The sequence below is a fragment of the Struthio camelus genome, chromosome 2 (assembly GCF_040807025.1).
Source record: "Struthio camelus isolate bStrCam1 chromosome 2, bStrCam1.hap1, whole genome shotgun sequence".
Lineage (NCBI taxonomy): Eukaryota > Metazoa > Chordata > Aves > Struthioniformes > Struthionidae > Struthio > Struthio camelus.
Window position 1 is genome coordinate 88,087,956 of NC_090943.1, and position 26,083 is coordinate 88,114,038.

General features: G+C 35.6%; 1 protein-coding gene across 5 annotated transcripts in view; it reads right to left on the minus strand.

Annotated features, from left to right (window-relative positions):
* LOC104153743 (cadherin-10) overlaps positions 1–26,083 on the minus strand; it is a 111,667-nt gene that overhangs the window by 42,741 nt on the left and 42,843 nt on the right. For all 5 annotated transcript variants that reach the window (XM_068931500.1, XM_068931499.1, XM_068931498.1 and 2 more), the window contains exon 3: positions 4,793–5,087. In XM_068931500.1, coding sequence (XP_068787601.1) covers positions 4,793–5,087 — 295 coding nt within the window. The remainder of the gene's footprint in view (positions 1–4,792; positions 5,088–26,083) is intronic.

The window sequence follows — 26,083 nt, forward strand, 5'->3', positions numbered from 1 at the left end:
ACAACAAAGAACTTACGGGCCTCTGTCAAGATGCTGTAACTGATAATAGAAATAGCCAACATTTCCAGGTATCTGTCTAGCTAATATCACAGCCTGAGGCAAAATTAAAAAAAACTGCTCTTTCTTGTCTGAAAGAGACTGGCATATGGCTGCATCACGGTTTGATAACTGAAGGGGTGTCAGGTACAGTATTAATAGTCTTTTTCTTACCTCCTGGCCCTCTTTGCTATACTTCATAATATAGGGCATTTTAAGATGGAGCAAACTCTGTACTCTGAGAGGCGTACAGACTTCAATTATTTGAAGCTGATGCTTCTTGCACATTTTTGCTACTTGTGCACTTCTTTTGCTGCATTTGGTAAAGAATGCAGGACATTAGGTAATAACAGTCTTGTATGAAGTGTGAAAGAAAATACTGGTGATTAAAAGTGGTTTATGAATTTACTCAGATATTAAGTAACAGATGCATGATGGAATGCTGATGCATGATATATGCATCTGGCTGAAAATAGTAAAATCAAGTGTATGCAGAACAGTTCTGAACACTAGCTACTGTTACACAATATGCCATAATACAGTGTAGACAACCTCTAGGTAGCTCCAATTGCAATGAAGAATATGAATAAGCTTACATGGTAACATGACTACCTTCTTTCCGGTATTCAGATGTATGCATTTAGAGTTAATCTGAATATCTCAGTGTGTGCTTGCAACACGGATGTGTCCGAATACATAAAATGGTTGAAAATTTGAAAAATAGTTGGCTGGTTTGTTGAAGACTCTTACAAAAGATAAGATTGCATCCATCCATATGAAACAGTGACATTCAGTAGTAGGATTGAAAGTGCAAGCACTAACTTATAGCAGAGGCCTTGAGAACGCAGTCACAGAATGATACCAGAGGTCCAGAAGGTAATGCAAATTACTGGTCAAAGTATGGACTGACCTGGTTTTAAGGTGTAATAAAAAAAAAAAAAAAAAGAATAAATATCCAGCCTCTGTAACAAATCCCATATATGGTGACAATGCAAACGTGATTCACAGCCCCTACAAGAACTGGAACAAAAGAAGAACAAAAAGAATTGTACCAAAGTTGTTTCCCCCAGACAATGGCACCACATCTGATCCATACTGCTGTTTATCTGCAGGAAGTTGCCCTCACCTTTGGTAAGGAAAGAGCCCTGCTTTTTGATGTGCTATTCACCACATTTTGCTATTGCCACTCAGCAATCATATATATTATCCTTTACTATATAATTGGTTTAAATAAATCAGAATTTTAAAGAGCAGTGTATGTGTGCACTATCATGCCTTGTGCTCCAGCTTTCCCACATTAAGGTGGTTGATACTGCAATACTAAGTAAAACTTGGGTGTACAAACAGCAGCAGGAGTGCAAGATATTATATAAACTCATAGATACATTTTTAGTGGATAATTCTATATAGTGCAATGCCATATTATTGCTGAACTAGATAGATAGTGAAAATAGTATAGTCCTATTGGCAGATACATTATTCCCGTGAGGAGTATGATGCTGTCTACTAGCCCAGGAAGTGCCACACTAATTTGGCTATGTTATTTTGCTTCCGTTACCTATGCATAAGTGAATATTCATATCCTAAACTCTGCATGATGTTTTCAGACATATGTGTAAAAGTTGCATGTTTCTGTATGCTCACAGAGGTGCGTACTACAGGAGACGCATAGAAAGTGACAGTGCAATTACAGCCAATACTGTAATTTCCCTTTATTTTTATTAATCATTCTGAAACTTTGCTAGCCCATGGCCAACTGTACCAGGCAAAATGGGTACATGGGCATTGGGTACGTGCCCATTTGTACATGGACAAAATTGCAATTAAAATACAGTCATCTTGGGAGAGCAATGCATATGGCAATGCAGAATCTCCTCTTCCTGTTTACCTTTTGGTTGGGCAGGTGTTGTTGCCTTTACAGAAACAATTTTGATTTTCATTTTCCATAAACTCCTTATATAAGTTTCTGTACTAAAAACACTTGAATTGTATGTTTGAAAAAAATGTAAGCTAGTAATTTTAAAAATATGGAACACTACAATTAGTTAAAATATAAATATGTGAAGATTTTCTGACAAATTGACTTTGAAATTTCAAATCAGTTATATTTGTTTCAAAAGCTTTGAGCTTTTTCTTTTAGAACATTTGTACTCTTATTTCTTATTTCTTCTTACAGCCTTCAGTTCTGAGATCACAAGATAGATTTGTTTAAGTTGGGAAATTAAATTAGTATTGTGAAGAAATGAATCACACCTTTAAGATTCCTGAAGAAACTGGAAGATCTTATAAAAATCATGTCATCCAGTCACGGACCACAGATGATAACATATGCCTCCAGGGATCGGTTATAAAGCTAAAAGGAAATTCTACTGATCACATGGTGAGTAGTCTTGTAGCTGAATAACCACATTTATAAAACCCAGCAACATCATGGATTTTAACTTAGTTAAAATTCTCTAAATTATGGCGATTTTACTCACAGACTAAAGTCTTTTCATTTTAGCACAAATAGTTGTGCAAGACACAGGATTAGCACTCTAAGCACATGCAAGATATTTTGTTCTTTACCCATCAGTTCAGTGTTTTGGATATTTTTCTTACCATCTTTCTTACCTCTCATCAACTATTCTATTGTTGTTGCTGCTGCTGCTGCTACAGTGCAGCACTTTCAAAATTTGTATATCTCCGGACATATAGATACACTGGAACCTAGCATCCTGAATACTTTAGAATCATTGAAATAATATCACAGATATTTGAAAATACTTAAGAAAAGTATCTTCTTTATGTAATTGAGACTGGGAAAATTAGGAATCAGTAACTGAACATTATATATTAGCATAATATTTAATGAAAGACAATAAATAATTTCATGAAATCTTTCCAAGAATGTTTTAAGCAATGCCTACTGGGATTTATGTATAGAAAGAACATGAGGAAGAAGGCGTACGCTCTAAGATGTCTTTTCCAATCTTACTGTAATCTTGCCGTGTGCCTTTCTCTCTAGAAAATGCAATAATGCTCTTACAAAATGCTCTGCTAAAACTGTATATATCTACTGAAATACGGTTCTCGAAAAGCTATCAGTAAATGAATAAGTCTCTGTTACATTTTGTTCTAACAGTAAATATTAGAGAAGCCTTTTCAATTCTCCTCTTTAAGGGGACTAGCTTGACTGAATTCCAGCATAGCCCTAAGCAATGATCTAACGTATTTCTTTGTCTTTTCTTTTCCTTTTTTTTTTTTTTTTAATATTAAGAACTGCTTGCTGAGTGTTGAGACTTCTTAATGATTCAGTCACAAATGACAATGAGATTGAAACACCATCCTGTAAGGAACAGAAAATTTATTAGTGTTATACTTCCATACACTGCTGTAAAGCTTTGCAGAGTCCGTTAGTAACCATGTACCGTTTTGATTTTAAAAGTTATCTAAATCCCAGGAAAGTAAGTATTAAAGTTCATATACCTGTACAGCGTCTCAAAGTACCGTTTGATCTAGTTCAAGCAGTAGCAATAAATAAAGTCGCAATAATTGCCAACAGAGGTATCAATGTCATTGTGTATTCTCTGGATATTTAGAAATTAATATTGTGTCTTCAATCTATACAACGATTAGGCAAATACTACATTTTTAAAAGCGACTACTGTTTATATATTTTAAGCCTTTCAAAATACTTCCTAAATATTGTTTGCACTAATTAATAACATCTCATATTCCAAACTGTGGTTGTGACTGAATTTGAGTAGTTGGCATGATGTGGCCACAACTTTGCAGTTAAGATACGTAAGAATAAATTTTGTTAGCTTCATGTAATAACATTCTGTCATGGGCATCAAATACTGTTCATCTTAGTTACACTTACTGCATAGTCATGGTCAGCAAACTGTAAGTTAATTCCGGCAATATAAAATGTCCTAATGAAGAGCTGCCTTGGAAGACTATGGGACGGATTCTAGCAAAAATTATCATAGCTCCATCACAGCCCCTTGGTTTCTAGCTGGTGTTACACAGGTCTTCTCTTTAGAGCGAAGATATTCATAGTAAGAACTAAATACATCAAGGCACGTACTGTAAATTTCTAGCTAAGCATTATGCCTCTCATCTACTCAATCCTTGGCAACACAACCATCTACAAAGAGAAGAATAATATGTAAGGCTCATTCCTAGGAACCAAAAATAAAGTGCAAATAAAGGAAAGATTAACTCAAAAAGCTGTTCTTTATGCTCCCATTCATGAATAAGTTAAGAGAGGAACTGAAAGCAAAAGAGGATTTGTCCATACAGTCAAAAAAAAGAATGTAAAAAGGAGAATAAAGAGGATATCTAAAAAACCCACCACCCTGTCCTCAGCCACAGAACGAACGAAAGAGGAGACAATCTCAATGCTTATCACCACTGGGGACCTCCAGTGAAAAAGAAAGGAAAAATTCATTGAGCTTTTGACAAGCTAACTCATTGATCTTACTCTAACAGTTTTTATGGAAGAGGATGAATTACCATTAACTGACTATCTATTTATACTTATATTCCAAATCACTGTAAATCAATATTTTAAATATTCTAAGTAGAAATGTTCTCAAATCACAAAATATGGTTCTGGATTCAATTCTAGTATTTGAACAAATAAACTAAAACCTAAAAATATTTAATTGATGAGCTAAAATTCTGGACGTGACTGCTTTTACAGAGGGTGGGGAAATTATTCTTCAGGTAACATAGCAGGAGGCACTTATGCCTCAACGTAAGTACTTACCCACTACTGACATTTCAGGAACACTCGCAGTATAAATTTCTTCTGGAAATGTTGGTTCATTGTCATTGATGTCATGGATTTTGATGACAAACTCAGATTCGGGTTCCACTGGTCTCAGAGTTCTTCTGTTTATAGCTTGGGCACGCAGGGTGTAAAAGGCTTTCTCTTCCCTGTCAATTCTCCGAGTGGCGTGAATGTCACCAGTTTTCTCATCAATAATAAAAAGAGTACCAGCCCCATCTCCTGACAAAATGTATTTGAGGGACCCATCTCCCTTGTCCTGGTCAGAATGAAGCTGAAGTGAAAAAGGAAGAAAAATAATGGATTTTATTTAGAAGAAATAAAAGGATTTTGTAATTATTATTATTTTATATGTTAAATCATTCTGCGTGCAATAAGCAAGATTAATACCTACAAAACAGTCACGTTCAGTCTCCACTGACTTGTAGTCTTGGTGTTATACTGAGGCATCTTTTTACTAATTTAACTCCAAGAATCTTAGAGACTGCTGTGGCAGATTTGAGTTCTGCAGCAACACCTGTTCTCTGCTACGAAGCCTTTGCACCACAAATCTTAAGAAAAGTTTTATGTTAATGCTGACCTTTTCATTCCTTGAAGAGATCCTATTAAAAATTCACAACCTGCTGTGTTAGTTGTAAATTCACTAAGCAGATAAAGGACATAGCAGAATACATGACAATTAAAGAAAATAGAACAACTGGTTCCTTGCCATACTAATTTTAAATTTTTTATTTCATATTATTTACATTTCCCTAAATTGGAGAACATTTCATTTTGAGTCATTATCACTTTCACTCCATTCTACTAGTATAAATAGCCTAAAGGAAAGTAACAGACTTATTAAGCATTCAGTATTGATTTAATACCCATTATCTAAGTAATATAATGCACATCTTCCACTGCTAATGACCTTTAGTACTGGACCATCCACAACGAAAAATATATTCTGTTACATTGCTTTGTTTAGTAGAGTAATGTGGTTGGCTCATTTGATCCTTTGGATACACTTACTATTATTTCTCTCATCATCTTTTTACAAAATTCCTTGCAATCTCACTGATTTCACAACTAACTGAAAGAATCGGGCATTTAGATTTATTTTCAGCTGGAAACGTATACTTCATTTATTTTGTGGTGCAACAGGAGGGTCATACCACATAGACCTTCTGATTAATCTTTAAGAACTTTTTGAATATTCCTGATTTTAGGGATGCAATGATAAGAAAAGCATTTTAAAGCATATAAGCAACATATGCAGACATATGGAAACAATGCAGATTATTAAGTATTTATTGATGAGTCTATACTGCCATATAGAAAAAATAAGCATTAACTGTATTCACGAGATTTACAAGTGATGTAATTACTGTTGAGAACTACTTGGTGGTAGGTGGTTTTGTTTTGTAGATCCTGTAAAGCACACTTAACTATTTCATTAGTACATCTACATGTACAACAGTGAAAAATAATACAAGTAGACAGAAGCAGAAAAAGCACTGATAGATAGTAAATTTCTAATTAGAGCCTGCATTATTTTTTAATGTTTAAGAACAATATAAAGATTGTTCTTAAAAATCAGACTCAAAAAGCACTAGAATGTTCCAGAAAGTTTAAGCTAAAACGAGGGCATCCTTTTTCCCGTCCAGCATTCTGAACACAGTTGCCTGAACACACCTTAACAGCATCGCACAGAATTATACAAAGACCAGGTCCTGTCCTCTGAAGGGTCCCACTTCAGGTTATGGAAAACATCACGTAGCTAGGCCAGCATAAATATCCCCCTTGGCATGCAGTCATATAATTTTTTCTCTTTCTCTGTGGTGCCTTCATATTATCTACAAAAGCATCTATTTTAAACCAGTATCAGAGGTAGGATATTAAACTAGACGGCCTGTTAGTTTTTTGAATGTAGCATTTCCTTGGCTTTTGCAATGAAACCAAACACCTACAGCAGCATGGTGAAGCTGAAGGCAAACTGTAAACTTCTCTGCTGCAACGCCCTTTCAGACACCGCACGCTTCCCTGGCAGTCACAGCGTGTAGGACAATGCAGGATCTTGGACCCAAGTCTCCCTTATGGAAATTTAGGAAACTGTTGTTATTCTAGATTTTGCTTTTTTATAGAAGGGTTTTCCTGTTTTATTTCAATTCAGAAACAAACCTTGAGAATCACTGCAAATATTTAGCAAAGAATGACCAAGTAAACTGTGCTTACATTACCGTTAAACCACATGGCATACATTTACAAAATACACATTTTCTTACTGCTTTCTTTATGAAGAACATGAAGAGAGCAGCAAAGTTGCAGTAAGAGAAATCTCTTGCAAGTAAATGCTGTTCTTTCTTTTCCTTCCATATCTCTTGCCAACTCCAAACTGAAGGTTTCAAACCATTCCCACTACCCTTTTGGCAACTAGTTTATTGTGATCTTTCATCCTTCCTGCTCTTTTCCCACAGTCCATCATAGCTGTGTTCTGTCACCCTTTCATTACAGAGTTAATGGTCTTTTTAGAGGACTGGAGACTGTGAACCATTTTATACTGTTCTTCAGTGCAGCTAGTCCTCAAAAGTGTGTTAGATGTTATCTTCTCCTGGGTTTCCCAGGATATCACCTTATCTTCAAAACTGTTTTGGTACCAAGAGTTCACTGGTGGCCCCTGACCACTAGACACAATATTGCCACGGCAGCAGTGAAGGACAGCTATAGGAGGCTGCTCTTCTGGTGTCTGCATGTGAAATACAAAATCAGGGCCCTGCTGAGTGAGAAAGACTAAGGCAAGGTAAAAAAAAAAAAAATTGTTCAGACAAGAACACTGCAATATTCTCAAATGCTTTCCAAAGTTAGGTCTGGTATTACAAATTCTCACAAACTCAGACCAGATGGCCACGTTAGGAACAATAAATTGAGGCTGCAGTGCCCGTTCTTTAACTCGGAAACGAGTTATCAGACTCTGGCAATATGCACTCTAATACATTTTCAGTCATCAGAATAGTATGATCCCATGCAAACCGTTATGGGGAACGGTCCCTGGCCAAGTTAACTCATAAATCATGCAAGGAAGTTGTTTGGGAGAGCAATACTTAGCAAAAGCGTGCCAGGGACTTGTCTAATACTTTAACAATCCAGATAATCACTTTCCAGTACCTGGGAATGTTGTCGAAGCACAGACATGGCAGAGTGAACAGAACGGAACTGAATCTAAAAACAGAAGACAGCCCCGACCCTAGCAAATATGAAGCTTTTAGACAGCTATATTCAGCTCCAATGCAGGATGTAAAGATCTTTCAACATACTTATTTGTCTAATATGTAATCTACCCTCCACGTTGATAACTTTTTGTCTCTTATCCTGTCGCTCTCTGTACGTCAAAAATTCTTATTAGGCTGATAAAAACATACAATTTTGAGATATCCAAATAAAGGCTTTTGGGAAAGTGGTAGTTATATTTCAGAATAAGATATTTATAGAAAATGCCAACCTGTACAGTTCAGAAGAATACTTTAAGCTATAACACTTCACATTTTCTAAAAGCTGTTGATCATGCCACTCCAGATTAGTAATTCAATTTCTATTTTAAATATACACACAACAGTCCTCCCTTATTCTAGAAAAACTTCTAAGTTAGAATGACACTTCAGAGGGTCTCTTTTGGGAGAGCAGGAACTGTAAAGTCATAAACACTATGAACAAGACTTCCAGAGATAATTAAAAGGGTGAAAATGCATTTTAATTTATATATATATACACACATATATAGACACAAACACACACATATATTGCATGCAATACATATATACATATGTAACAATGCATATATATTTTTACTAAATATATAATGTGTATTTAGTAAATATGTATATACACACAGACACATATAGAGAGAGAGAAAATTATATGTAAACAAGAAAACAGAACCCCTCTCACTTCATTTTGGTAGTTCTTAATTCAACCCAAAAGTTGTTAGAGGAATCAGTGTGGCCACAGATGGCCACATGTGCATGACAGCCCTGAACACTGAATCTTTACCCGGCTCCGAAATGCATGAACATTATGTCAGTGAGCACTGCAAGATTTTCATCATTTTACTCCAGTATAAATTTCTCTGCTACTTTTAATATAAAGTGTTTTCTATAGTTATTTTTGCTAATGGGCATCTGTGATTCATGTCAGCTAGGCTGAGAAATGGAGAGACATCTGTTTCATTTAGCAATTTTTTTTCCCACAGAATGATCAGCTGGTAAAGATGTGGTTTTGTTTTCATATCTGTTGTTGGTATTTTGCAAACTCTTGTTCCAGGGAATTTCTTGCTTCTCCTCCACAAAAATACTTCCCTTCTCAGCTGTCAGCAGTACATGCATTTTACACATACTTTATCTCACTGTATAGAAAATCAGAATATCTGTTGGTTTTATTTTATATAGCCCTGATTTATCATACAATAATTGCAATTACCGTGTACCACATTTTTGCATATTAGGTCAGCTACCTAAACTGTTGGTTAGGCTCTAAAATTAGGAAGGATTTCATAAGAATGATAAAGGACAGTATTGCTAAATAGAAGGTAATAAGTATGAAGCAACATTTAAGGGGGTAGCAAAGTGGCGCGTTACATAAATACTTAAAATAGAAACTGAATTACCAATGCAAAATAGAAAGACAAAGAAGTTTAAAAAGATGGAAAATGTTTAGCTTCAATTACAATAAAAAGGAGACTTAAATCAGATGTATTACCTTCTTCAAGGTAAACACAGCTATAAATACAATTAGTTAATGAAAAGACGCCAGAAGCAAATTCAACTCAGTATCTGTTTAGACCAGTAAAAGATCTTTCAGAAGATTTTAGATTAACAACATAATAGCTCTAGTCTAAAAATGACTTGAAAATTACATTGGGGGAATTCTATGTTAATTGTCTTCCAAGGATTCAGATTAAACCTGTCCATTACAAGAGATTTTTTTTCTATCAGTCCAAGCCAGCCTGAAAGAGCCTAATGAAATATAAAGGTTATGAGCTGTTTTGTAATATTTATTAGCATAAAAAGTGTTAATTTTCACCAAGAAAGCCAGAAGATGCTACTGTGAAAAACAGAGAGAGCAGATCAGGTTAGTCAGACTTATTTTAACATATATAAACTACCTCTGGAATTTGAAGTGACTGATAGCAATGCCAGATAATAAGACTTTAAGATTTGCAACACCTATTTCTATTTGAATTTCAGATGCAGAAGTCATTTTATGAATTTTCAATGCTCAAAATACATATAACTAGAGATCAGAATATGACTGTATTAACAAACCAATCTTTAGTCTGAATTCTTTCTTTAGGCATTAATGAAGTTAAAATCAATTTCTGTCTTATATTATTATACTGTAATATATAGGACACTCCACTGTGTGGTTTACAGATCTTTTTGCTGTCTTCACCAAATGACAGACTATTCCATTATTACCTCAGTAAATGCATTTTTACTCTCCTACTTTATACTAAAGTCATTTTTATTTCTGTAATCTGGAAAATGTTTTTCAGACTTCCTTCTGCAATATATATTTTAATCTGAGTATCACAATAGCAATGAGATCTCAGTACACTCCTGAACTAACTTATATTTGTTTAAACAAGTACTGAATTTCACCTAATTTTGAGGACCAGTGTCAAGGGCAAAGTTTAACCTATTTACTCTTTTCTGCATAATTGTATTAGCTGTGTGAGGCCAAAAAACACTTGTGGAAACATTCGCAATTTCACTCTAGTTTTCTACACCACATATTATAATACCACCTTTACTGGGTACTTTGTAGAATAATAATAGTACTCTCTCTAAAAATAATCTCAACAGAAGGTTAGCTTTTTAAACAAAATCCAAAAAACAAGGAAAGCTGAAAAAAAAAAATCATAAGTTAATATCAACAGAATTGAGAACTGTGGGAAAAGTATTGGTTACGTTGGGTATATTTGGTCTGAAATCACCAGAAAAAATTGATACAGAATTCCCGCAATGGAGAATTTTCTTTTAAACATCATGAAATGAACTATTAAATAATGCAGTTGTTTAACATTATTTGCACTCATTCTAAAAGGCCTTCAGACACTAGCTCTTTTTTTCTTTTTACCGGAGCGTATGTCCTGTGCAGCGTTCCCTTCGCTGCCAGATTTAACTGTCACAACTTTGAGACAGGTTTTATTCATCAGAGAGATTTTAATTAATTCACTTTCAGTTAATTCACTTATTTCAATTAATCCTTATGGTAACATTTAAATCAACTCTTCCTCCGTGATGCAAGATTTCGCACTGAGTTTTAATAAGACATGTCACATTTAATTTTCTCAGTTATATTGCCAGTTTGCAAGTTCTGAGCTATTGTGTGTTATTTTAAAGAGGAGAGAGGTGGAAAGGAAAAACGCACATCTCAGCAAGAAAACGTTTGTGAAACTAGGAAAGATAAAGGGAAAACTCAAAAGGGAAAAGTCAAAAGGAAGCATAAGAAGCATTGCAAGATGAGAAGAGCTCTGAAATTCTCTTACTTGCTGAGAATAAAATGACAAAAATAAAAAACTCCACTCTGCATTGCATTTTCAGGTTAGATTCATTTACATCAACCCGATTCATTATCCAAATGAAATAAAACCATTGTCTCCAGTTCTGTGAAGACAGCCTATAATAGTTCCTTGCTGTTCAAGATTTTAGTTTGTTCCCACCACTTTTTTAAAGCAGTAAGAGTTAAATCAAAATTAATAACGTTAGGGTTCCTTTATACACCACAGGTAGGACAATACCTATCACAGGATCAGGAATATGATTTTCCAAGCCCCATACAATCACCGGGACCGAGTGATATCATCCTCAGGTTCCACAAACTAGTCATACAACAGAGTTACTTCTTCATCATTAGACTTGCACCTTTTGCACATTATCACAGCTTTTACCTATACAGAAGGCAATATTCACACTCTGGAGAAGGGCAGGTGGGCTTGTCGCTGACATCATCTCCTAGGATTTCTGCTGAGAAAGGCACTTTCCTTTTCTGTGACATATTGCATGAGCATCAGAGATTCTTATATAGGTGCACTGAGTCAGCATGCCAAAAACCAAACTCCCCGCTTCCCGTCCTTAGCTGACGTTCAGAGAGCAAGGCAAGAAAGTTGCAGCTTCATTAGACTGTCCCAGCTTCCACTCCAAAAGACCCACAAGCACTGAGCTACTCCAAACTAAAGACTAATTGAACTTCATACACCAGAGAGTTCTTGCTTGCTCCCTTCCAACCTTTTTGTAATAAATACTGTCCCTACGTCAGCTGCAGATTGAAGTCGAGAGCTGGCACGGAAGCTGTGGTGTTCTTGCCTACTGGCTACTTGGCCTAATGCCTCCTATATATGACTAGATATAAATAGACAGAAGGGAATTCTTGTGCTAAAGATAAAACAATCTTAAGTCTACACTTAAAGGTAACCTTCATTAAAGAAGTCGACTAAACAAAACATATCCTTTGGTCCTAACCCCTACCCAGCTTGATGTTGCACGTGCCTGCACTCCTGCTTCCAGTGAGCAATCTCTATATACCAACCTAGGGGCTCGTGATGGAAATAGATTGACTAAGACTTTCCTCAAACTTTTTTTTTTTAATGTATATATTCTTTATGTTTTGTTTTGTCTGGCTAATTCTGGACCAGCAAATCTGCATTAAATATTGTGTAAAGAATTAGCTAGTCTCCAAAAAGATCTCTCTATTCCACCACAGAACTGCCTAGGAAGCCTAACATGCTAAAACAAAACATACCTTTTCATTTACTGAAGTCAGAACAGCTTTTTTGCATTTGAAAGCTTTGTATTTCATTTTCTCTGTTTTGTTCTGTTTGTTTTTCAAGGAAAAAATCATTACTAATCCTCATATCCTTTGCATTAATAACAACAATCAAGGAGGTAATTAAGAAGCAATTTTAGGTGATGTTTTTAGCTAACAAGAATGTTTTTATTATAGCTTATATATGGCTTCCTAAAGTAGGTCAGGTATTAACCAAATAGCCATTAAAACAACATTAAGTTTTTATATATCTTAATACACAATTTGCATTGTACATAAACACATTAAATTATTTTCCTTTGAAACAAATGCAGAATATCATTAACATCAGAGCTGCTTAGTTCCTTCTGCCTGCTGCTGGCGGCTAAATAAAAACACATTAAATAAGATTGTCTTTGTTTCTAAATAAAATCATAGTAATACGTGAAATGTTAAGAGCTAAGATCTTCTGCCTCTATCACGTGTCCATTTTCATCTCATGAATATTCTAAAGACTAAAGTATCTTCAGAACAAGTATAATTATGGGCAACAACAAATATACCACAGAGGACTGAGCAACAAAGTATGTCAAACAAGAGGTGGCAATAGCCAGTTAAGGTGGAGGGCATTCATCAGAATTAAAGAATAAAAAGAATTAAAAGAAGATTTTAACAATTTCCAAATCAATGGTATCTATGATAATATAGTAATATGGTTAAATTTAATCCTGAGAAAGGGAGAAGAGAGGATGAGAGAGAAGAGACATCCATATTTTTTATAGGCTTCTTTTTGCCTCAAGAAACTACTGCTGAATTTGAACTGATGCTATATTTAATATTATAAGGTTTGAAACAGTGAAGAACTAGGATGACATGAATCACTCCTGAATTCATTTTGAATCCCAGTGAGGTCAACAGGGCTACTCTTGTGATAGGTAAATAGTCTAGGACAGACATATTGATATTTTGTAACCCTATAGGGATATTCAAAGTGTCACAAGTATATTTTTGAGAACAGAGGTAGAATTTGCCTAAGTCTTTAAATTTAAACACTTTTATTCACCCAACAAATTTAAGTCATTCCTTTCACTAAGTTATAAAATCCATTATTCTAGGGAATAATATTCTCAAGAAAAATCCTAAAGATATACCAATTGTTCAGTAGAGAAGATACAATTTAAACCATTATGTACACTTACATAAGGAAATTCAACTTCATTTAATTACTTTTATATCAAGACCAGGTAGCTAAAATTATAAGATAAATTAAATCTTCTTCTACCAACAATAAGCAGCATCTTTTATTCTTCTATCAGATTGTAAGATATCAAAATAACCAAATTCAGATGTAAATCCTGGCAAGAACCATACACATGTTATGTGTAATTATGTATTAGACAGCATCATATGCCCAGGAAACTGTATTTCTTGCTCTTTCTGTAACCTTTAAAAGTAGACAAGAAGCCCATCTTGATCTCTGCTGCTACAAATTAAAAACTGTCCTGCATATTAATTACTTTTCCTTGCAATGGGAATTGCTGTTTTCAATTATGTATTCTACATACTACATCACTGATTAAAAATTATTTCCAGCTTATGTGAACTGTGGCAGCTGGCTGATAGGCCCAGTCAAGACTTCCATAAAGCCTCTGCACCATTTGCTAGCACTTTCAAGACATCAGAAGCACTCTATCTCTAAATTCCTATAGAGTATACAATATCAGTTAAACTGTGTTTTTGAAAAAAAAAAAAAGTCTCCCTGGCTCAGCATAAATTACTGCTTTATCATGTACGTTAAAAATCTCTATTATTTTTGCTTTGTCTACAGAATTGCAGAGAGATTCTGCATCCTCGTTTTTCCATGGTTAGGCCCAGCTTCATGAAGATTTGGTTCTTCTTGCTCTACACACTTCTAGTTCCTGCGTTCTTCTCTTTGCACAAAGAAGAATTCTACACAGTATTCCAAGAAAACGTCCTCCTCCTTGTCTATGATACGCAGCCCTACCCTGCACTTGAAATAGCACACCTTGCCCCCTCAATGTCTTTGTTTTCTACAGCACATCATTCCCTCTTCCTAGCAGACACCTTAGTACTACTGAAAGTCTTACAACTATTCTGAAAGTATAAGACTTGTTTAATTCCATGCTTCTCATTGCCACACTCCTCAGTGATCCTCTAGCCATTACATCTATTTTACTTAGCTTTTACTAGCGCAAACGTGCCCCTCCCAACAGAGTGAATGGTCTGCCACATAACCCGACCTCCCTAAAGAGATAACTGAGCAATCAGTTTCCTTATCTTCTAACTGCGTTATTTATATGGCACATAAATATAATATTTATATTATTTATATTATCCTTTTTGAATGACCTAAGACAGCCTACTGATTGACAAGGTATTTCCTTCCTTTCATAGATGTTCTTATCTGCTATTGAGCCTGAACCCATTTAGCCTCCTCTGCTGCTCAGTTTGCCATTTAAATTTAGCATTTCATAATTACCTGCACTTCATTAAAAATTTTCCTAAATTTTAATAACCTAGCCTGGAGCACTGCACAACTCTATCCATCCTTTATGTTTTCTTCCTCCGAATGGCTTGTTTCATGATATTTTCCCTAAATTCCCATTTTTTAAATATAAAATATCACTAGAATGTCTAATTTTTTTCTCCATTTCCTTCATGACATCCTACACAATTATATTCTTCATTTTTCTCATTCTGCTAAAATTTGATCCGCTGAAATTTCAATATTATTTTCCATGTATTTCCATTCTGTTATCATTTTTATCATTTAATACTAAACTATATCATTTATAACCACAATTGTCTAAGTAGTAACAATTGTTAATTTTTACATTCAGTTCAAAATAGCACTTCCAAATCTCTGTATCCACACTATTATGGTGCTCAAAACACTCATTTTATGAGTGGAAAAGGTAAGAACTGAATTTTGCTCAGGCAATCACACTTCCTGAAGGTCCCATTTGTAATATGATTAGCAAACACGGATCTGAATACTCGGATATTTTAATTTATGCGTATTCTACATCAAATGTCATACCTAAAAAAAGGATATGCAAAAGTTCTCATTGGAAGATGGAGTTCTTAATATAGAAAGAAGAAAGCTATATACAACTTCATGTCTCTACATATCTACTATAATGTATTCCTCTCATCACTACATTCTAGCATACGTCCTTCTAAATTATATATAATTACAAAAATAATTAAAGCATTTTAGGAAGAAAACCCCCAAAAGCATTTTCATAACACAAAACATTTTCTAAATTTAATGGGAGGAAAGAAAGCCCACTTCTTTCCCCAGCTGCTTTTGAATGAGAAAGAGAAAGTATTTTGCATGAGCATCCCCTCTTGTATCCTGTAACCGCTTTAACAAATACTCAGAACGACAATGCTGCCAACTTCTTCTACAAAGCAGTGATTCTGCCACTACAGTTTTACCCTGAAATATTTCAAAGCATAAAGTGTAATCACTATTTCCAACTTTGTTATCTTACAAAAAAAAATCATTTGTTCATGAAGAAAGAAAAATGGTTCTTTGGGGAATAAAAATAAATCAGAAATCACCAAAATAATGGAAATGAACAGTATGATTGCCCCAAGCCTCACATTACGACGAAACTTAATAGGCTAATGTCTTCCCACCACTGCATTGAGATATACATGTGGGCAAGTTCAAAGGAAAGGTGGCTGGATGGACTAAAAGGAAAACTCTAAAATAGAGAGAGCACACACCTTTCTGCCTATATGAAAATGATTCAAGAAAAGTTATTTCTGTATAGGCCTGCATTGCCTGTAAATCCGTGTAGCCTAATTACACTGTAGACGGAGGTGTTGAAAGTGGAAGGCACAGAGCATCAGTGTAAGCCACCATGAAGGAGCATGGCTTCTACGCAACCAGGAAAAGGTGAATAAAAGAGATCAACAGAATTGCAATGGTTCGGTGAGATTCTGTGTTTAATTTTTACATCTTCTTGGAAGTATCGTGAATTTCCTTTCTCACAAATTTTAAGGTTCAAGCTTTTTAAGTATTAGAGTTCAGGCAGTTACATTTCTTAGCTATGATTAATCTCTGCAACAACATAGGCTTCAAAACTATGATAGCAAGAATATCCCAGAACTCACCTTTTCCAGCTAGATGTTTGCATGCAGTCAGTTTGGATATGCCTTTTAGCACGCCAAGCCACCTACTTATACATTAATGCCTTTCTAAGCAATTAGATGTTCACAGAAATGTCAGATACCTTGCACCTGCATTTCCTCCCAAACTTCCAGGCTGACTGGACGGACAGGAATCTAGTCTTTGAGAAGACAACACAAGACAGATTTTGTTCTCAGATTTGAAGAGTGTAACAACTGGTTGAGGGTTACACATTAAAAATTGCTACAGAACAAAATATAGTCAAAATCGATGGCAACCATTTCCCACAGCAATTCAGTCTTCCTTTAACACTCTCAAATATATGGCTGTGAAAAGATTCCAAGATTATTTTTTAAATAATATAGTTCGAGAAAGCAATAGGAAAAGGACTGAGGGGTTAGAGAATGATGTTTGTTTACTCCTAAAAAGAAAAAAAAAAAAGCTACTTTGTCCACCAGGGACTACATGTACATTGATTTTATAACTACATATTGCCCCAAAACAGAAGGAATTGGAGGTTCTGATAAAACCTGCTATCACAGCCTTTTGTGTTCACCATGTTTTTAATTATCTCCATGGACAAAAACACTTACAAATATACGGCAAGGTTTCCAGCAGGAAGACATTTTAAAAGGGTAAACATCAACTTTTAACTTCTCAGAACTGTATCCCTCATGGGTATTTTGTTGCAACTCACTGATTTTCCCTTAGTATTACCCCTGGCTCTTCCTTGTTATCTGTGTATATAGGATATTTAAAAGGTCATCTGCATCTGATTTAAAAAAAAAAAAAAAAAGAATAGAAAAGAAAAAGCCCCTAAAGCATCCACCTTTGAATTGCTGTTGAAACTTGGCTATTTATACATTTATCATTTCAAACAAGGGGTAGGTCAAACATTTCTAAAGCTCCTTTTTCTATTATGCTTTTTAATTCCTCCAGTGAATGGATGTACTGTGATGAAGTGGACTCTACATTTCCTGAGCTATGACTTTGAATACAAATCATCTCAGTTTAATCAGTTCTTTCCTTATTGGAATATCTTTGACAAGCAGATATAATTTTAAAATTGAAAGAGAAATTGAACTGAAAGGAATTGGAAACTCCAGACCCAGCTATTTCCCTGTTTTTTACTAGTATAAGATCTTCTTCGGAAGCATGATGCTATTGTAAATGCAATGCATGATCATTTACAAACTGAATTTGGCAACCACCCAAGAGGGCTGTAATTCTCCTGCATGAAGGCAGTAAAATGGATCTTAATGATGACTGTACACCTGATGGAAGGATGCCCAAAGCTTAGATTATCTCCCCTCTAAATCTTCCTAATAACTGATCAACACTACTGCACTTTGTGCTTGCACAAGGCTGAACTGATTATCTCTTTTACCATCTCTACTGTTGTAGAGGCATCACCTACCAACAGTAAAGTCCATCTTATCTATAACTTATACTGTGTGCATCAAAACAATACACAGTCAAACACAAAAATCTCTGACACAGCACAGTCTGAGCATCCAAATTCTGATTCTGTGTTATGCTCACAATGGATCTGCTTTTATTTGTCTTAAAAAAAAAAAAGTAAACAAATTTATAAAGGGCTCGCACTCAAGTAACAACATGTAAAAAAGGAACATGGAGAAATCAAGTAATACTTCTCATTCTCGCATCAAAATTAACAATTTTTCACTGAAACCACCCACACTTTTCCAGTGGCTTGAATTCATCATTTTACCTTGTAGTATGCACTTAAGACCAATACTTTTAGCTTCCAATGGCTTGATAGAAAAAGAAGAAAGAGTATTATGCTTCCAGCCCCTACCCATTTTTGCAACACTTTCTGAGTAGACTTGAAATGGGTTTGCAGATGGGAAACCACACAAAAGCAATTAGATGGATGTAGAAATTCATGAAGCAAAATAAATGCTGTTTTCAAAGTATTACTTGTGAAACACGCATAGCAGATTATAATGAGCTTTATTATGAGTGTATTATATGATTCCACAATATTAAGGTCTGTTGATGGAAAAGGAAATAGCAAATAACTGTTCAGATATATATGAGCTAAGTATGTTATCCTGTATTGTAAATTATGCCTCATAAATTCAGAAGCAGTAACAATCAGTGACATACGATAGCTAATAGAAAATACATTTCAGTGCTTTACCTCAGAATTTGAAGGTACAAGTAGTGCTATTTAAAAATCTTGACACAGAAAGCTCTCCAAATGCCTAGTAGAGACAACTTTCAATCAGGAAAAACTAGAAATCTTTGTTTAAGTATTAACTAATTAATAATTCTGTTCAGCACAATTCAATGTTTGAAGACCTATTTCAATAACCAGCTTCCTCTGCTATGCCTCTCGTAACAGAAATGGCATGCAATTTGAATTTTTCTTAATCAAAAAAAAGCAAAAGTTTTTTCTTTAAAACCAAGCACATAATCTAAATTCCCCCAAAAGACCACCCTCTGTTTCTTACAGCCTATTACAACTTCCACTCGTCCTCAGTTCCAATTAAATGCCACAAACACTGTCACTTTCTCTAATAGTTTTGGTCCCATAGAGGCCAAGGAGAAATAGGACTCAAATCAAACTAATATTTGCTTGAAAGCTGAGCAAATAAAATCCTGTCCTTCTAGAGATGATATCCTATTTCATTCACTGTAACTCTTCCAGTTATCATGACTTTCCAGCTATGCAAACTACATATGAAACTGTTCCCACTGAAGTGGAAAAGGTCCTGTACTGAGCGTACTGTTTCACTTCAAGCAGTTGTCTACAGGTACTTTTGCAATAGGTGTGTCTACCGAAGCTACTTAGTGTCCTAGAGTTCTTTCTGGTTCAAATTTGCTTTGCTACTGTACTTGCAGTCTTGCAAGTATGAAGACCGTTTATTTTCTTTGTGGAACCACGGTTCAAATTGTTCACTGGGGCATCACTTGCACGGTGATGCAAAGTCCTCTGGCAGTTAGCTACCTACAGACGTGTGATGTGAGCCTGGAACCAGCAACTGGCACAGGCTTCATCGCTGGTGACAATATGATACAGATACAATCCTGGAACAGATCAAACCATGTTGCTTCCCCTCTTTGCACCACACCAGTTGGTAAAAAAGACATATTATTTGATTACAATTAGATTAGTACACTGCCCAGACAACTTTACCCTAGCAGTATCCATACTGTTAATGGCGGCATCCATACTGTTAAATGGCATGGTCTGAGCTCTTTCCCTTGTGTCCAGACCATACAGTAATAAAAAGACAGGACAACCTCCCTTTCAGTTCTGCAGAACCAAATCTTCTCAGCAAAGTTAGTATTTGAGCTGAATCACTGACAGCCTACTTTTACATCTTTTTAGGGTTTTGTTTTGTTTTGTTTTCCTATCTTAGCACATATTTCTTTCTCCTATTTTCTTTCTTTCAAATTCCAGCCCAAAGTTTGCTCTACCTCCTCTCACATCCGACTTACCAATGTCAACTACTAGTATCTGGCAAAGTCCCACCAGTTTTATTAAACATCTCTTGCAGTGCTAGGTGGTTCTGGCTGGATGGACAGTCCTACTGACTCTACTGCCTTAAAGAAAAAAAAAAAAAAACAAAAAACAGTCCCAAAGGCTTCTACTTGTCTGGTCTTCAAACTCATGTTTTAAGGATGGGGTACTCAATAGACATTCAGTATGTACATCCAGTACTTCTGCTCAACAGAAGAAATGCTGCCACTGAACTTCCTTAGAAGGACAAAACTGCTCTGGAGCCTCTATCTTCAGCTGTGTTGCTCCTAGCCCAAAGGAAAGAAAAAGTCTTAAAGGACAGTAATCTGTCCAAGTACTGCTTCACCGTGAGAGCAGAACGGAACAAAGAGTTGAGGGAACGGAAGTTTTCATTGTCTTCCTCTGTTCTTCCCCACCCTTTCCAAGATTTACCAGTCTAAAGGGGTAACTGGGAATGCTTATATAAGTCTTCCATTTATAGTATCTGGCACATCTGACTAAAATTACAATCAGATGATTTAATACTGGGGATCATCCCCTTATGTAGTTGAACTGAGTGATGTTGAATGCCCTCCTCAAATGACCCAACACCTATTCTCTTGTTACAAGAAAACAGTTTCAAGAAGCTCACATGCACAGACATTTGTCCAAGGCCGGGAATTACTGACAGTCTGATTTCCTATTCAGAAATACCTCTAGGTCCACCTTTTTCCCTCTCCTCAACCATCTTACTCCCCTGTCATGGTCTGTGCATATGGCAGCTTCAGACTCAGGTTTGCATCCGCTCCTTCAAAGAACGATTGAGATGACATTGGGAGTAGTAGTCCAGGTAGATCGTATCTTCAGATCACTCTGTCTCCACACTCAGACAGCGGAAAGTTCGGAAACTCAGAAGTTTTTCCAAGGAAAAACTTGGTGGACACTGGTAGCTTTCTGTCACTGCAATTCTTTCTCTGGAAAACTGCACAGGTCAAGCCCCCATCTATTCTGTTTACTGGTGCCATGGCTGCCTTCTTCTAATCACTCCCCACCTCCCACAGGAGGATCTTTTATTCTTTGGTCCTGAAGGAACCCTTTGGATTCAGATACACAATCAATAAGTTTTTCCCAGAATTCACTAAAAGACTGGGGGATGCCACACAGAAAGCTTTAGATGCCTCTGACATTGTGGAAAATCAGCTTTTGTATTATGCATTTTGAGGGGCCAATCTAATTCCTGTGTTCTGGACTACAACAAGAGGTAGTAGAGAACCTCTCCTTTGAAACGAAACGAAAGCGACAAGGTATTCCACTCTGAAACTCTAGACCTATTCTGAGTTATCTAGGAAACCTCCAATTTACCAGAAGAAAGTTTTCATGTTGTTGTCTAACTTGGTGCTGTAAACGTTCTTTTTCACAGCCTATGTGCTTAAGTCTTGCTGAGATAGAAAAACTTTCTAAATGTTGATGCCTCTCAGGCATCAGTTCCACTACACTGCACTATCTTCAGTGAGACAAGGTTTTTGTAAACACAGAGCTGTGAACAATTCCCTTATTGCACCTAGTAGAGTGATATCAAAAATCCCAAGTTGAAACTATCGAACAACAAGGCTTTCACCTTGGCAAGTGAGTTCTGGGCACGGTAGCCCATGATTCCTCTATTCAGTTTCCAGAATATCTCCCCTCAATCCTCCATTCTCGTTTTTCTTTATTGATCCCTGTCACAAGAATCTGCTCCAGTTCAAAATTCAACCTCACTGTCACAGAGCTGATTCCCTGCACTTAACAGGGGAGGCATTCTCTGCTCAATCAGATCTTCACATCAAATATTGTGTGTGGACATAAACATTTTCAATTTAAAATTCTACCCTTCAGTCTCTCTATGACACCAAAGGTCTTTATGAAAGATATAAAGAGCTATGGGAATCAAACCCTTCAGGCAACAAAATATAGAAGTTAAAAAAAAAAAAAAAACACCATCACCACTTCAGGCAGATCTCACTTTTTGTCCCACTTAATGCGGAAGCCTTTCAATCTACAACTATATGCTCTTTGTATTACCCTCTCCAAAACCAGCATTTGTGGTAGCTGCTACTTCAGGCAGAAAATTGAAGTGAGATGCAAGTCTTTATGAATGTATTTCCATATGCAGCTTTCTACAGAATAAGGTAGTTTCTGAAGTCCATTCAAAACTCCTGCCCAGGATGGTTTCCAGTTTTCCTTTCTGTAAGGAATTACTTTACCTATTCTTTCCTTAAAATCCACTGCTTCTCCAGCAGTGGCAACTCTATACACTTAGTCTTAGCTAATCTTTATTCTTTTATATTAACAGAACATGGACTTTCAGAAAAACTCCTCATCTTTTCATCTCTGTGATGCTGACAAATTCTGTGTTAATATGCCTCATTGGATTACAGACTGTGAAGCAATACTATAAGCTTGATAGAAGAGAATATTTCATTCCAATAAAGGTCAATTTAACTAGAGTGCAAGGAATATCAGAGGCTTCCTTACCATTCATTTATTTATAAAGATGTTAAGTAAGATGCCCTGGGCTCCATTCACACTTTTGTTAAACACTTCGCTCTTGCTGAGGTGTCTAAAACCAGTGCCACTTTTGGGATGCTCTCTTTCAGATCTTATTCAGTTAAGGGCTCAGGTAACAGTTCTGTGCTATATCAGTTGCAGTTGTTCACAGTGTCAGTATCCACACAGACAGTTACTTCAAAGAGAAAGATGGGCTGTGAATCGGTAACAGTGCGTTATGTATGCATCCATTCCCAATACTCCAAGTCCTTTCCTCAGAAGCCTGTCTCTGTCGGGATCCTCGGACTGAGAGGAACTAAGCCAGCTTGGCATGTTCTGCTCTTTATTTCATCAGAAGTAAAGGATGGATTTATGCAGTACGCAGTTATGAATACTGCCAGGATAATCCTTTCTAGTAAAAGTTCTAGTATGGCATACCCAAGGTTACATATAAATATACATATGAAGAACATTATAAGGAAAAACAGTTACAAATAAGGAGACTGTCTTTATATTACATTTCACTTTATATTGCTTAATATACGAATTTTCTTTTTGAGATACTAAAAGAATACTTCAGTTTAACTAACAACTGTAGTCCTCAACAACAAACAACTCCAAAGTACTCTGAAAGTATTCCAAAAAATTCATTACAGTTGATCGTTTATACTGTACAGTTACTAAGATGAGAAACTGTTTGAAAAAGTCATTATCTCAGCAAAGTAGGAAAAGGATCTACAAGAATGAAGCAAATGCCAAGATGTGGGGAAATAAAAAGGAAAGAAAGTAAACTTCAATATGGGTGACAAATTTACTTGTGAATGACTATAAATTACAACATTGTTGGTACATAGTTGTACTTCCTTTATGTGACAACTATTAGAATATCATTTTTAGATTTAAAGGAAAAATACTATTAAAGAATTTTCTCTGGATATATTCAGGATAAATCCAATTTTTCAGAACATGACTGAAAATGAGTCATGCCTTGTAATTGCACCACTTTCTTAGAAAAATTAATAAATGGTCCATGAACCTAGATACTAATAAAAAGAGAGAAAAATTATGAAACAGCCTTCAGCATATGAAGAAAGAATAATAGAGCATATATAGACTTTCTGTGCAAAATAGAAAGGAAGCATTAACCATAATTCTAAAACCAAATCTGAATAACATAGCTTTTCTAGTATGAGTTTTAAGCTTCATTTTAAACATCCCTGTGTTGTTTTTCTGGAGTTCTGAGAAGTACCTTTTCCCAGAATTACTGTTCTCTGTTATATTTTTATAAATATAACTCAATAAATTGTGTAACGCATAGATTGGTATGGTTTCCTATTCTGCTCTTTTACAGTTTCAACTTTTATTTGAAACTGCCATTGTAATTATTATATAATAATGCAACACAAATACAGATTCCTTATATACAAGACAGCCTTAATGTTATTCTATAGCTTTGATTTCTATCCTCAGAGCACTACATATTGCATAAAGGAAAGGCTGACAATGCTCCTTTCTTAAAACAATAATATTGTCCTGAAATAATCAATAAATGCCCAGAAGCCATCAATAAATAGTTGGCTGTTGAGACTATGCTACCATTTCACAACCATGGTCGACTTCAGAAACTCTCCAGTTGTTACTGGATTAGGTATCTCCTTCATTCATTGAGCTTACTGCTATACATTGCCATAATGTTATTTTTAGTCAGAGTTTCTGAAACTGACCTAAGTAGTGAATAAATGAATATAGAAATTGCAATCTGAATTGTATACACTTGGTTTCAAGGATAATTTGATATTCAACAGTTTTTGGATTCCCTTGACAGATATAAAAATGTAAGATAAGAAACTTAAAAAAGAAAAACAAACACACATGAGCTGTGCAAGCAAGCAGATGCAAATTCACAATCCAAATGTATCTAGTACCCCAGATTTTGAATTTCTGCCAATACTTTCAGCGAGGTATTTGTCATCTGACTACTATTCTCAATTCTTAAAAAATCATACTTAGTCCTTATTTTTGACTAAAACCTCACCTTGACATACATTCTTTCCTAGTCACTGGCCATGAATGATTTATTTCTCTCTTATGCTTCTTCCAAACACACTTTATTTCAAAATAGCATCTCCAAACACATGGCAGGGAATTTAACAGGAAGGTGGCATTTTATTTCACCTATCTAAACATTGGGTTTTGGAGAAAATCACATAAAAAGAACCATCCAGAAACTCTGGCCAGCCAAACTCTTCTGGACAAGAGAAGGCTTAGGGGATCTTGACGATGCGTACAAGTATCTGATTAGAGGATGTAAAGAGGATGGAGACTTTTCTGAGCAGGCATCAAACACAAATTGAAATACATGGAAATTCCATTTAAACATAACAAACTATATTTTTTTTTTTTAAACTTTGAGAGTAGTTTAACACTGGAACAGGTTGCCCAGAAAGGTACTGGAGTCTCCATCGTTGGAGATACCTAAAAGTGGACTGGATATGGCCCTGAGCAACCTGCTGCAGCTGACTCTACTTCGAGAAGGGAGGTTGGACTAGACAATTTCCAGAGGACCTTTCCGATCACAGCGACTGTGTGATTCTGTGTTTGTCAACAAGGCAGCACTTCTCCTCATTAATTTACAAGTTAAAAAGTGTGTTCATACGAAAACCTGGGTTACAGAAAATGAAATTGCTTATCACTATCCACTGGTGGTAACTGGTATCCATGACTGCTGCTGGTAGCTTCCATTTACAAGCAAATCTGAATGAATTCAGCGCTTTCTTTTGCTCTGTGTTTATCACTGTGGCATTACACCTTATACTTTTTAAAACAAGTTTCCCAGCAAAACGTAAGCATTGACTGAAAATAATGTGAAGGATACTTCCAGACAGTGGGTGTCCAGTGTACTACGCAGTCATATCAGCATTTCTACTGACTCCTCTTGTACTTTACTTCTTAATCACTGCTTTTCTATCATGTGGTTCTTAATGAAGTTCGCTCCCAATTCACTTTAATTTTATTGAAATAAACTGCACTGCTCAAGTGTAAGTACAGAAAGATAATCTACATTATCTTGCATGAAATACAAAATATTCAAAGAGAAATAGTTGAAAAAGATTTTATAAATTTTGAAATACTACAGCCTGATACAGAAGAGAAATTGAGTAGACTGCTGGTAGAAATAATGTACCAAAGAAAACTAGTTTGTCAAACGTCTTCATTCTATTTCATTCAAATGTTTCTGAATAACTTTAGCTAGCAAACTTCATTCTTACTACTTCTAGAGATTCTAACAGTATAAACAACAGAAATATAACTGTTGCCTGGAAATCTGTTTCTT